The sequence below is a fragment of the Urocitellus parryii genome, chromosome 15 (genome assembly GCF_045843805.1).
Source record: "Urocitellus parryii isolate mUroPar1 chromosome 15, mUroPar1.hap1, whole genome shotgun sequence".
Taxonomy (NCBI): Eukaryota; Metazoa; Chordata; class Mammalia; order Rodentia; family Sciuridae; genus Urocitellus; species Urocitellus parryii.
In genome coordinates, this window is record NC_135545.1 from 43,700,902 (window position 1) to 43,715,537 (window position 14,636).

General features: G+C 39.7%; 1 protein-coding gene across 3 annotated transcripts in view; it reads left to right on the top strand.

Moving 5' to 3' along the window:
• The window catches only part of Tango6 (transport and golgi organization 6 homolog), a 173,681-nt gene that overhangs the window by 137,263 nt on the left and 21,782 nt on the right, over window positions 1–14,636 (top strand). For all 3 annotated transcript variants that reach the window (XM_077793128.1, XM_026404520.2, XM_026404518.2), the window contains 2 exons: window positions 679–830; window positions 9,621–9,734. In XM_077793128.1, the coding sequence (XP_077649254.1) occupies window positions 679–830; window positions 9,621–9,734 (266 nt within the window). The remainder of the gene's footprint in view (window positions 1–678; window positions 831–9,620; window positions 9,735–14,636) is intronic.

A 14,636-nucleotide genomic window follows, 5' to 3' on the forward strand; every position in this document is an offset into this window, starting at 1 on the left:
GCATTTATGACTCTGTAATATACTATATAATTTAAACTGGAATGTAGGCTCCACAAGGACAGGAAACATTGCTTCCTGCATCCTGGCATATGTGAAGTATCTGAAACAGAACCTAGCACTCACTAGGCCTCTCAATAAATATTTGTCAAGTGAGTGAATGAATTTTACTTCTCCTGGAAGTGCCTGTCTTTCACCTCATTTTGCTTATCTGAACAGTGATAGTATAGGAAATATACTGGGCTGATGACTGGGGTCTAAACTGGAGGCCACATTTGCTATTTGTGTGACAATGAGTAAATGGTAGTTGTGTAGGGTTTGTGAAGGTTTATTAAGCTGTGTATTTATGATACATACATTTTCTTTTATATATATGTGAATTTTAAAATGTTCCCCGTATCCTGACTCTCTGAAAAAAAAAAAAAAAACTCATGGGGAATATCTTCTTCACATTTTTTATCTCTACATGTAGATTTTTTTTAAAGGTAAAATTAGGATTCTGCTTGCTTGTTCACAAAACCATAACATGAATTATTTTTCTAGAGCATGATTTTTAATGGTTGCCCAAATCCTTTGAAAAGTATAAGCATCTTTTGGTATATTATGTTAATATCACTGTTCTTGGAATAAGGAGTTGAAAATTTATTTCAAAAGATTTTGATTTCTTCCTTTTCTCTACAGGGGACATGGTTTCAAAGTACAGAGAACCTTTGATCCACACCTTCCTGAGAGGAGTGAAAGATCCAGATGGTATGCACAGGGCCAGCAGCTTAGCCAACCTGGGAGAACTGTGCCAACATCTGGACTTCCTGCTGGGTCCTGTGATCCATGAGGTGCTTCTAATACTTCTTTTAGATTGGGAGTCAGTAGACTTGTGTTCTTTTTCTAGATCTGCCTCCCTGTAAGATAGAACGAGTAAGTCTATTAACTTCCCTAGTCTCTATTCATCCTATTATGTATATTAAAAGCTGTGTTGGTTGACCACCTCTAATTCCAAACCCAGACACTTCAAACAAAATCTGGAACTTTTGGAGCATCAACATGATGCCACAATTGGAAAATTCCCTACACCATAAAGTTTTGTTCTATGCAAAAAATTATTTAGAACATTGTATAGAATTACCTTTTGGCTATGTGGATAAAATTCATGAAACATAAATGAGTTTTGTGTTTAGACACAGGTCCAATTTCCAAGATAACTCATTATGTATATGCAAGCATTCCAAAATCCAAAAGAAATATCTGATATCCAAAACAGTTTGGTCCTAACCATTTCAAAGGATATTCCAACCCTTTAGTAAGAATCTCTTAGTTACAAATAACAGGAAGTCAACTTACCTTAAGCAATGAAAGATGATTCACTAGAAATTTATTAGATGATTTATTCTGGTAACTAACAGAATTGAAGAAACCTTGAGAAAGGCTTTAGACCTTTACCCTAGGTCTCTGGGCTATGTGTGAGTCTTATCTCTATTTGTTAAAAAAAAAAAAAAAAAACCTCAGGCTAATGCTCTGGCCCTTTTTGGTCACAAGTGCCAAATGAGTCAGTTCAGACCTGATTCATACATTTTCTAAAACTAACAAACCTGAACAATATTCAAACATCATGATGTGATTTCTTTATTTTATTTTTATTTTTATTACTTTTTTTTTTCTTTTTGTATCCTTAGAGTCTTCCTTTTCTCTGTCTTAAGGGAAGTATAGCATGTTGGTGACATGTGATTTGGTGTCAGAAATTTGAAGAAATTTTTTGGTTTGATTGATAAGAAGATTGATTTGATCTAGAGCAGATTTTTAACATTCAAAAAGTGTCATCTTAAACCAGGCATATTGGCCCATGCCTGTAATCTTGGGAAGCTGAGGCAAGAGGATGGCAAATTCAAAACCAGCCTCAGCAACTCAGCAAGACCCTATCTCTAAATAATATATTTTAAAAGGGCTTGGGATGGCTCAGCAGTAAAGCACTGCTAGGTTCAATCCCCAGTACCCAGCCTGCCAAAAAAAGAAAAAAAAAGTGTCATCTTTCTGGAAACCTACAGAATTATTGAAAGAAAAATAAATTGCCAGATTCTCTTGGGAATTGTAATAAATGAAGGCCCAACTCAACAATCTACTTACCTGTGTTCACTCTAAGACTCTGACCATGGTTTCTTGATCTGAAAAATGGGATTGAATTACTGATGGTGTAGTACTGTTATAAGGATCTAGAGATGATATATATGCTTGACGTAATAATTTATTCAACAATTTTTACTGAGAGCCTACTTCATGCTAAGCAGTATTCTAATTACTTAAGATATCTCGCTCTTCAAAATAGACAGTGGTTCCTATCTTTGTAGAGCTTCCATTCCAGTGAGAAGAGACGGACATAAAGGAATATACATAATCAATCAATATGTTAGATAAGAAGTAGAGCAGGAGAAGATGATCAGGATTGTAGTGTTAGGTGCTGGGGAGGTGGTAGTTTTAAGTAGGTATCTAGCCTTTCTGGGAAGGTGACAGTTGAGTAAACACATTTTGATGAGCAGCAAGGAAATGAGAAAAATAGAGTAACCAGTGTCCCTCAACATCTGAAATATGTTAGGCCTATTGTTGTGGGCTGGGACTACAACCCCATTCTTCTGGGGATGGGTAACCTGGTGGAAGACACAATAATCAGTGATTACAGTGACAGCTGATGGAGTGAGTGGTGGGACATATTTGAGTATTGACAGAGATTCCCTGGAGAAAGAGCAGAATCTGGAGAAAAAGTTAGGTAAGAAGGTGAGGGTGAGCATTTCAGCAGAGGGAGCAGCATGTGCAAAGGCATGGGGGTGAGGGTGGGGTAGGTGTTTAAGAGACCACGGGAAGATCCTGAAAGTTGAGTGGAGGAGTTGGGGTGAGGCTTGTTGTCAGCAAGAGCTAAGGCAAGAAAGGCAGGCAGGGGCCATGTCATGAAGAGCTTTGTTATTACATGGCTTCCTGGCTCACAGCAAGAATAAAGCATTGCTTATATAATCTTCCGAAGTGAAGTGCAAATAGGTAGAGGGCCATTTGCCTGCCATGAATGCTGACTCAAAGAGCACCATTCACAATCCTCAGACCTGTTTGTCTCAGTGTTCAACTCCAGGTGAGGACTGGAGCTGTGGAGGTATCTGCTGGGCACATCCAGTCCAGAATCTCTGCCTCACTGCTAGATACCTGGACTATTTCTGCTGTATCATTGCCAGGAGTCTTCACAGTCATTAATAAACTGTAAGCACAACAAAGGCAGAACTATTCTTTATTCACCTTTTCGTACCCCCTAGTACATCGCAGTGCTTGGCATGTTAGCTGATTGGCATCAAATGAAGAGGAAGGTAAAGCTGGTTGGGAAGACTAGTTCCTACAAGTTTAAAGAATACTCATAATAACAGGAGATGTAGCTCATGAGTAGACACTTTTTCTAGCATGTATGAGGCCCTAGATTTAATCCTCAATACCTAAAAAAGATCAAAAGCAAAAAATAGGACATAATACTCTTCTGAGTGCCTTATATGTCAACTGATCCAATCCTCACAGAGGAAACTGAGTCACAGAGAAACTGAGTAAGTTGCCGCAGGTGGCATGGTTGGAGTTTGAATGTGAGCAGTTAGTTCTAGAACTCATACCTACTCCTCTGTATTGTTTCTCAATAAGTGTTTTCAGTTCCTTTGTGAGATTGCTTTTGTGTTTTGAAAGTGAAGAGCACTGCCATATGAGAAAAGCTGCAGACAGGAAGGGTCATGTAGCTCTACCTTAATAGAGCTTGCTTTTGGCAGTGAAACTTCAGAAGGCAGTATATTCCCTCTGATTTGAAAAACCAGGTGTTTCCATCCCATATAATTTCTGCCTCTTCTTTTTAAATGTTCCTTCTTATGTAGCATCCCACGCTTGCCTTGTCATCAGTGCCAAACCAGCTACCTTGGATGGACTGCAAGTTTGAACATGCTTGGAGGCGTGCCAGTTTTAGCATTGCAGCCATTACTCCTCCTATAGTCAGAAAGCTCTAGCCCATTCACATAGAAAAAGTGGGATTTTTGACATGGCTCTTTAGTAGTTCTTCATTCATTTATTCATTCAACAAATATTTATTGAGCATGTGGTCTGTGCCAGTTGCGCATACAGCCAAGCCATGTGTGCAATGCTAAGGACCCAGCTGTGAACACAATAAAGTCCCTGTGCTCATGGCCTTAACATTTTGGAGAGGAAAGATATGGAATAAACAAGTAAGCAGTTCTATACCATTTCAGGGATGGTACATCTAATAAGATTAGGGGCACAAAGGGAGCTTGTTGTACATGACTCAGAGGGACAAGAAAAGTTTCACCAATGAGTGACATTTGAGCAAAGACCTAAAGAAGCAAGGAGGTGATCAGATATCTGGGGAGAGAGCATTCCAGATAAAAGCACAGAAGCCTTGAGGCAGGGAACTTCGAGACCAGCATACCTGGAGGGAAGAGGGCAAGAGAAAGAATCATAGGAGCTAGCAATAAAAAGGTAGTGGCCAGTGGGGCTGGGGCTCAGCAGTAGAGTGCTCTCCTAGCATATGCAGCTACCTTGAGGGTTTGATCCTCAGCACCACATAAAAAATAAATGAATAAATAAAATAAAGGTATCATGTCCAACTAAACTTAAAAAGAAAATTTTTTTTAAAGGTATGGCCCGTCCAAATGGTGCCTTGTACAGACTTTTCTTGTGAGTAGGATGAGAAGCCAGAGCAAAGGAGTGAAATGGTCTAACTTATTTTTGATTACTGGGGCTTCTTCTATGACAGTTCTCTGAATGTCTCATGAAAACTCTTTAAGCTTTGTAGTCTCAGAAATACCTAACTCAAATGTGTACTGGTGGAGAAGGCACATTAACTTTGAAGAAACTCATCTTTGACTGCAACTTGAAGAAATGCTCCTTTATGAGACTGATCATGTTCTAGCAATGCTAGAGGGCACAGATAATGGACCTAATCTCTTCCCCTAAAGAAATCTCAGTAGAATGTGAAATGGACAGTGGTCCAGAATTATGCAATAGAACAAGCACCAGCGGCTGAGGAAACACAGAGCTGGGACCCTAAGTTAGCATGCCAGGGTATTAGGAAGGTTACATCGATCAGGTGTTAGACAGGAAGATGAGGATGAGAAGCATGATCTTTTTTGATATAAAGTTTGACAAACTACCCACCTCAGTCTTTTCTGACATGATCTGATCTGAAGGTGTTGGCCCCTCCTCTAGCTGTGTAGCACATGAGCATCAGAAGAGAGCTGTCTTAATGTTGGGTGGTTCAGCTGTGAGCACTGTCTGTGCCCCTATAGTGTTGGTTGGTAGGGAGGGAACAAAAAGTACAGGCTCACCCCTTCCACAGTCTTCACACTGGGAATTCAAGTTTTTCTTCTTTGTTGATGTCAAGATTTAACCTGTTTAGGGAGCATTATTTTTCCCCCTAACTTCTCATTCTTGCCAAGTGCTGTGTTGCTTAAAACCAAATCTTTTTTTTTTTTTAAAGAGAGAGTGAGAGAGGAGAGAGAGAGAGAGAAAGAATTTTTAATATTTATTTTTTAGTTCTCGGCGGACACAACATCTTTGTTGGTATGTGGTGCTGAGGATCGAACCCGGGTCGCACGCATACCAGGCAAGCGCGCTACCGCTTGAGCCACATCCCCAGTCCAAAACCAAATCTTAATGGGCTTTCATCTTTATCACGTTCTATAACATGTAAATATGATTTAAGTGAAGTGTAGTAAGAGACCTGTCCTTGATCCAACAAATAAGATGTGCCACAGGTGACAAGTTTATGGAGAAGTCTGGTTTTAATACTATGCCTAAAATTCCACATACCTGAGCTTTGTGGTCTGATACAAAGCTACCACTGTGATCCCACTACATGATCTAAATTTATTACCAGTTTTGCCACCTTCGGTGTAGTTTCCTAAATGACAGGGCCCACACAGTTTGAGGATTGTCAATACCTGAGCTGAGGAATGGCAGGTGTTATGGGAAACTCCAAGGAAGCACAAGTAGACACTATAGTTTCTTTCCTGGCAGTGATTGAGTAAGCAAAGCTCATAATAATTATTGATTACACTGCCTTTGCTATTAAGGTTTCTTAGTTCTTGTCCTGGAATTTTCCAAAGTCCGTTTTGGGTAATTTGGTATTGGTGGTGGTGGTGGTGGTGGTGGTGGTTGCGGGCAGTGTTTCCCCACAGCCTTCAGTATTAGGCAAGCACTCTACCACTGAGTTTTCCCCTAGCCCTTTTTATTTTATTTTAAGACATGGTCTCACTAAGTTGCTGGGGTTAGCATAAAACTTATGATCCTCCTGCCTTAGACTCCCAAGTAGCTGGGACTACAAGCAGGTGCCACCATGCTAGCAGTTTTGGGTAATCTTGCCATTTGTATTATCTTTATTTTTATAGTTCTGATTATGCTTGGTGTGTGCCAGCTATTTTGGGAGTGATGCTTTTCCTTATTTCTGTTGGCTCCTGTGAAGTGTTAAATTGCTTAAGCTGACCTTCAATGTTTCCAAAGCAGCCATCATCTTTCTGTCTGTGTGGATTTCAGAAGTGGATATGATTTACATGATTCACCCAGTGAAGAGAAAGCCTTCCATAATATCACTTATTAGATTAGGTACATTGACCCTTAGGGAAAGTGTCATGAAGATCACACAGAATCAGATTCTGCCATCTGGGAGGACTTAGAAACAGAGAATGGAAATATTACACCAGTTTATAAATTAGTAAAGACCTTACATCATCTGCCTATCATTCACCAAGGCTTTTAGGAGTGGAAGGCAGTGTTGAGTATGCCCTTGAAGCTGGAGGTGAGAGACTAGCTGTGAAGTGACTCATTCCTACTGGATAGATAGAAGAGAGCAGTCTGACATTCTTCCTGCTTCTAGTGTTAGAAAAGGAGGTCTCTCTTACAGACCTCACATGCAGGAAAGCAGATATGAGCTGGCATGAGTGTTAGAAAAGAAGGAGGCTATTCTTACTCTAGAGATATCTGCAAGACCATATTAAAATCCTGATGTCCAAAAGACACTTTACCTGAGCAACATTTGCATATTTCATAGGATTTGGACCTGGTGGCAGAGGTTTGAGGAAGGTTCCATTCTCTGGCCTCTTCCGTATTGTCCAAGATATTTCATTGTAGTTGGGCTTTTTACAGTCTGACACATTAGTTACTGACAGCCTGTAGCAAGCAGGAGGCCATTCTAGCTGACTTTAGCAAGGCCTATAATTACCAGTTCCTCTCTCCCCTGTGCCTTCAAGATGCTACAGGGATCAAAGAATTGGCCTTCAAGGGAAAGCCCTTTGCCAACCAGGACACTTTTGCCTGGATATCCCAATTGTGGAATTAATGTCTCACAGTTAGAGCTAGCTTTACACTGAGAGCCTAGGCAGAGGCATGTCCCACTCAACATAGAGAGGCCAAACAGAGGAGGCAAAGACAGACACAGCAGGGTTCTAGATTAGGAAGCCTTGGTCTGCCAAATGTGGAATCATGAACCTAAGGTAAACAGGCAAACACTTGGGAGCCTCTGTGACGTGATCTTAGGCTGGCTTTCTTACATTAGTTATTAGACAGAATAAGTAGTGTATCAAGAAGGTCTCTGACCTAGCTCTAACTTGTTTCTCTGACTTCAGCTCATACCTCGTAAATACTAAGCCTGAAAGTGGAGGTAGCTATTATATTGTTGCCTGTTTGGAGGTGACCCAAGGAATTCCTCTGAGGACCTAATTGCTTCTACCGTTAATGCCAGAGGCATAGACGCTGCTGCTAAGCCTTAGGTTTGGGGTCCCAGGTCAAAGGCAGAAGCAGTTTACTGGGTCTTATTGGAAAATAGCCCCAAACAAATTGAGTTTTCTGGAGTTTCTCTTTCCTTGGAAACTGTAGGTTTGTCTAATAGATGCACAATTTGATTAAATGCCAGTGCATCACAGATGCAATTGTATTTAAGAACAAGCTATTTCTTCTAATCTCTTTGCCACCACTGATTAATTAGATACTTTGAACTATGCCCAACTGTTTGAAAGCTGTGAAAAATACAACCTGCGTAGTGAAAATTTCTGTACAAGCCTATTTCCTCATTTGTGCCTGTATTCACTATTCTTTAAACATAATATTTATTTATATGCATTTCCAAACACACAATCTGGCTATTTTCTTGTCATGGTTAGAAATACCTCTACTGATAGCTAAGAAATACATGCACACAGTAAATCCAGTAACCAAAGTATCTGAGGGACCAGCTGAATAATTTAGTCATACCTTTAGATTGTTGCTACATCAGTCATAATTATAAAAGTTGTGCTTTTTCTTTTTAAATCTTATATGAGTACCTTGGAAAAGTTTGTTGTTGTGTTTATTGTTATTATTGTTGTTAGTGGTGTCTCTTTGTTGAAATTTTAGAATATTTTTATGTGTACAAGGAGCTAAGCAGTGATAAAGTGGTTGGTACAAAGTATAGAAACTGTCCATTTTATGACATACGTAATTATTAGCTATATATGTGGCACCATGTTTTGTAAGTACTTCCTTTTCTGTTATAGAACTGTCTTTGAAGGCAACTGAGCCCAGAAAGACCTATTCCAAAATGAAGGCCAGGCAGGGAATCTCTGAAACTGGCCCCTGCTGACTTACTGGGGTATATACTAGATATATAGGACTGGGTGTCTACACATTCATACTAAAGGAGATCAGTTTGAATACTTCTCTATTTCTGTATCCCTGGGCTGAAACTTTTATCAATGGTACATTCTTTTTTATGTCAGACCTTGAACTATGAAGCCTCCTTAGCTAAATCTCCAGGTTCCTCATTCCCTAGAAGCAGCTATGCTTTGGACTATGGTTCCTTCCTTTGATTTTATGTCCTCAAAGGGGACACATAACAATTTTTCCACTTTTTAAAAATTTTATTTTTGCAGTACTTTGGATTGAACCCAGGGGCACTTTAACACTGAGCTATGAGCTATGTCCTCTAGCCCCATCCCACCTCACCCCACTTTTTTTTTTTCCTTTCTGGTACCAGGAATTGAAACCAGGAGTACCTAACCACTGAGCCACATCCCCAGCCCTTTTAAAATTTTTTTATTTAAAGAGAGTCTTACTAAGTTGCTGAGGCTGGCTTTGAACTCACGATCCTCCTGTCTCAGCCTTCCCAAACCTCTGGGATTACAGGTATGTGCCATCACGCCCACCTCCCCCAGCCCTTTATATTTTTTGTTTTGAGTCAGAGTCTTGCTAAGTAGCTTTGAAATTGTGATCCTCCTGCCTCAGCCTTCCAAGTAGCTGGGATTACATCTACCTAATTTTTCCCACTTTTTAAGGAGATATTCACATTTGACCTTATATTTTTTGAAATATATAATATATATGTGTATTCCTTCCTCACTCCCTGACATTCCTCCTAAATTCCAAACCAGGTTTTGTCCTTTTCCAGAAAAGCCAGACTGCATCAAGACCTCTACCACCAGATCTCAGCTTCTTTATTAAAGCTGAGGAAACTAATCCATCCCTCTCTAAGCCAGATTGCTCTTGATGAATGTGTAGTAAGTACAGCACAGTTGAAAAGCTACAGGTAATTGTTCAATCCTGGTTTTCACTGACTTCTTCCCTCACCCTCCTAGGTGACAACTTGCCTGATTGCTGTGGCTAAAACTGACCATGAAGTTCAAGTGCGCAGAGCTGCCATCCATGTGATCGTGCTGCTGCTTCGGGGACTCAGTCAGAAAGCTACTGAGGTAAGTCAGTTTGTGGTTGTGTGTAATTTCCCCACCTCTTTATTTTCTGTCTTCAGTCTTCCTTTTACAAAGGCAGTCTCAAGTTTTTTCTCTAGATGGACTCTTGAATCCCTGTTGAATTAGTCAACAAGAATTTTGTAGCAGGTAGGATTTGCATTTTCAGTAAAGAATTTCTGTTTCCGGGCTGGGGATGTGGCTCAAGCGGTAGCGCGCTCGCCTGGTATGCGTGCGGCCCGGGTTCGATCCTCAGCACCACATACCAACAAAGATGTTGTGTCCGCCGAGAACTAAAAATAAATATTAAAAATTCTCTCTTTAAAAAAAAAAAAAAAAAAGAATTTCTGTTTCCTATGTAACATGTTGGGCAAACCCAGTAACTCCTGCAGAAAAAACAGAGCATGAGTTTACAGATTGAGGCCCTGAATCCTGGCATTCCCCTCATGGGGGCGGGTTCCAGGGTGAGCTGGCTGGAACACATTAACCCTGCCTCTGCAGCCTGAACTTCAGTAACTTGTCTTCCTGGCATATTTCATTGTTCATGCTGAACTACTGAAGGGCTTAATTTAAGGTGTTTCCTTTCTAGCTCTAAGTTCAGGCCATGAGATTTTCATTGCTGCATAAATTAAACTTTCTTCCTTCTTCAAGTGGGTTTGGCTGGGTTTCTCCCCAGTGCACCACCAATACAGGAAGGAAGTTTATGTATCCATATGTGTGCTACAACTGAGTAACCTCAAAATTAATTTTCTTCTTGATTTTAATGGAAACTCATTCCTAGTTGATTTCAGTTACAATGTTTACATTAATAATTCACTTCCTGGCATCCACAATGCTCTTCTGTGGCTTGCACATAGGTATTTAACCAAGTGTTGAGGAAGCCATTATAAGAGTGATTGTTTTGTCACAAACAAAGCCTTTATTCAGGATAGAATTTTACCATATCAAATGCCTGATGCCTGTAAAAGCATGAACTCATTAGTTATCCTCCTTTCTTTCCTACACAGGCACATTTTCTCTGTAACTGTCTACTTGCTGTTGTTTCAGCTGAGACCATTGAATTTCCAAATGACCACTCCCCTGATCTTTATCCTCAGCTGCATTTCTCTCCCTTCTGCCTTGTGTAGGTTAAGGTTTGCATTGAATGAGTTTATCTGGTGTGAATATGTTCAACTACAAATTATAAAAACTCCAATATAATGGCCTACACAAGTAAGGATTTGTTTTTCTTATTTCACAAAAAAAAATATGTAGGTAGGTGCTGTTCATTAGCAGCTCAATGTCAATAGAGCCAATATTTCTATAATCTTCACGGCCTTTGTTTCGTGGGGACAGAATAGTTGCTACAGCTGTGGCCATTGTAGCCCATAAAAATAAATAAGAAGGAAGATAGGAGAAGGGCACTTTTATATCCTTTTTTGGGGAACTAGAATAGGTTTCCTAGAACCTCCCCAGGTGATTTCCAAAACTGTCTCATATAATTACTCTTCACCATGAGGGAGCCTGACAATGAATTTAGCTGGGACATCTCTGCTCTGAACAAAATTCAATTTTCTTTAGCAATCGATATTTAGAAATGGATATTGGAAAGGTGACTAATAATGACACAATAGGGAAAGGGGAAGAATGATCTGACTCATAGGAACTTCTGTAGAGGTAGAATTACTAAACTGGGAGCTCTCACCTGGGGGTTGGAGGCTTCAGTTTGTCATCTAGGACTTTGATCAGGACAAGGATGTATGGATCACACCTTGATAATTCTTTTTTTTTTTTAAGAGAGAGAGAGAGAATTTTTTTAATATTTATTTTTTAGTTTTCAGTGGACACAACATCTTTTATTTTTATATGGTGTAGAGGATCGAACCCAGCGCCCCGCACATGCCAGTCTAGCGTGCTACCGCTTGAGCCACATCCCCAGCCCCAATAATTCTTATAATTAAATGAACAGGGTACATACAGCTCTTGTTGAGAATTTGCTGTAGAAGATGGAGTTAAGAAAGAACAGTGTTTTTCATCCATTATTAAGATCTCTGAAACTCTTAGCTAATATAACATTGTTATGTAAATTGTTAACAACTGGGAAGATCAAGTGAGGAAAATACAGGGCCTCTATACTATCTTTGCAACTTCTCTAAGTCTAAAATTATCTCAAAATAAAAATGTGTTTAAATCACAGCATTATTAAAAGAAATATACAAAACTGTGGGACTAGGGATATAACCCTAGTTGGGTTCAATCCCTGGTAACAACGACAAATTCCGTTAGTGCATACATCCTTACTGAGTGAGAACAAGAGAGGGAGACGGAGGAAGAATACAAGTGCATAGAGTAAAATATCTGGCTAGCAAAGTGAGAGAAGAAATAGAAACTCCAGATTTCTCACATCTGTGTGTAGCCATTGAAAACAACACTGCTTGTCTCTCACTACTAAAATAATTTGTGACCATGGAGGATTTTTGTCACCTTCCAAATGCCATGTGAATGGAAAACCTCTCTTGTATTCTCCAAACCATCTGCAGTTTACACTCACTGAAACTTATAAATTGTGCTTACTCAGTGAATAAAGAAAAGGAAATGGGGTGGGATGAATGTATGATTCCTCTTCCTAGTGCGTCCTTGAGACCAGGTGTGTTAAATCTTGTAATCGTAGGTGTGATTATAATCAGGGGCACTTTAATGAAAAGCGGAGATAACCACAAAGCTTTCAATCTGGGATTTCTCTTCACAGCTCTGTCTTGCCCCCCAGGAACAGCTGAAAAGAAAATGCTGCTTTGTTGATGAAGTTTTATGTTTTTTATTTCCTTCTAATCACCATCTCTTAAGCTATGGAGTGCCAAAAGATAATACCTGGTTTCAGTGAATTCTCTGTTGTTTGTGGCTGTGCCGGCAAAGGACCTCTGTGGTTATGGCAACTGGAAAGAGCAGTATAGCAGATAGATTGGAACCAAGAAGGAAGACATCACCAACCCGACTCATGAGGTCTTTTTTCCCTTCTTTCCCATTTCAAAGTAGCCAGAATTTTACACAATCAATACAGTATTCATATTGGAAGAAAACACTACACTCACTTTCTTACTGAAAAACCTCTTCTCTGCTTAGCTTTGTTTTAGCTTTATGAGCCATATCTCTTTTTTTTTTTTTTTTTAATAAAGCCTAAAGCTTTGTTAAAAACTAGAAGGCGGGCTAGGGTTGTGGCTCAGTGGTAGAGCACTTGCCTGGCATGTGTGAGGCACTGGGTTCAATTCTCAGCACCACGTAAAAATATAAATAAATAAAATAAAGGTGTTGTGTCCATCTACAACTAAAAAGTAAATTAAAAAAAAAAAAACAAGAAGGAACTCTTTTTTAAGCCCATTTTTTACCACACCCTTGCTGAAATATAAGCCCTTTACTAGGAATACCCAGGAAAGGAGACATGTCTAGGCCAGCACTTTGTGTTGGTCTAAATGTTAAAAATAGGCTTTCTCAACACAGAGAAAGGAGTATAAGCAACAGAATGAGGAAAGGGTGCTTAACCACCTGCTTTTCACAAACTTGATCTTTGCAAGTGACTTGTTTGTTTATTCTATGCATTGTAAATATTTAGAACATCTATTTTTATAAATTTCTTCCAAAAACAATAATTGGGGGGCTGGGGATGTGGCTCAAGTGGTAGCGCACTCGCCTGGCATGTGTGCGGCCCGGGTTCGATCCTCAGCACCACATACCAACAAAGATGTTGTGTCCGCTGAGAACTAAAAAATAAATATTAAAAATTCAAAAAAAAAATAATTGGGGCATTAATATTGAGCAGTAACCTATCACACTGGCCCACCTTCAGATAAATCCATAAAGTCAGTCCATAAAGCTGAGCACAATGGAACATGATGTTCAGGAAGCTGAGGCAGGAGAATCACAAGTTTGGGGCCAGCCTCAAAGTGATTTTAAAAAGTAGCTGAATGTGGTGGCATATGCCTATAATCCCAGCAATTTAGTGAGATCCTCAGCAATTTAGCAAGACCCTGGCTCAAAATAAGAAGTAAAAAGGGCTGGGGATATAGCTCAGTAATAAAGTACCTGTGTTCAATCCCAGCTACCAGGAAGAAAAAATCTGGACATAATATAATGAGCATCTATCTGAAACCCTTGGAAAGCAATTAGAAGCAGGGAGGTTTTTTGTTTTTGATTTTGTTTTTTCAGTACTAGGAGTTGAATTCAGGTGTGCTTTACCACTAAGCTACACCTCCAGCCCTTTTTTTGTTTTGTTTTGCTTTTTTGTTTTTGAGGCAGAATCTCACTAAATTAACCCAGGTAGGCCTCAAACTTGCAGTCCTCCTGCCTCAACCTCCCAGGTTGCTAGGATTACAGGCGTGCACCTCTACACCTAGCAGGTAGAATATTAAGGGGAATCTGTGCTTAGAGCAGAGATAGTATACAAAGTGTGTTCCCATCCTCTTTGCTTAACCTAGAGACAAGGTTCAAAGATTAGTTGTGAAGGCATGCAATTCATTAGTGGCCCTAACAGAGAAATCACAGAATGTCTGATCTGGGTAACCAGAAGATGAAATCTGGGGAAAACTATAGCCACAGGATGAAAAAGGGCAATCCTAGAAGGGAAAGATTCAGAAAGAAGATTCCCAAATTCTGTCTACATCTCCAGCTAAACTCTAAAACAAGCAACATAATTTCCTGCTTAAAAAACAAAAACAGGGGTTGGGGTGTAACTCAGTAGTAGAGCACTTGCCTAGCACGGACTAGACCATGGATTCTATCCCCCACACTACAAAAAGAAAACAAAAATATAAATACTCATTGGAGAGCAGAATCCAGAGTTTCCATAATTTAACATTTGTAATATCTAGGATGCAGTCAAATTTGCACAGTATATGAAAAACCAGGAAAATGGAAAATATTCTCAAGAGAAAAAAC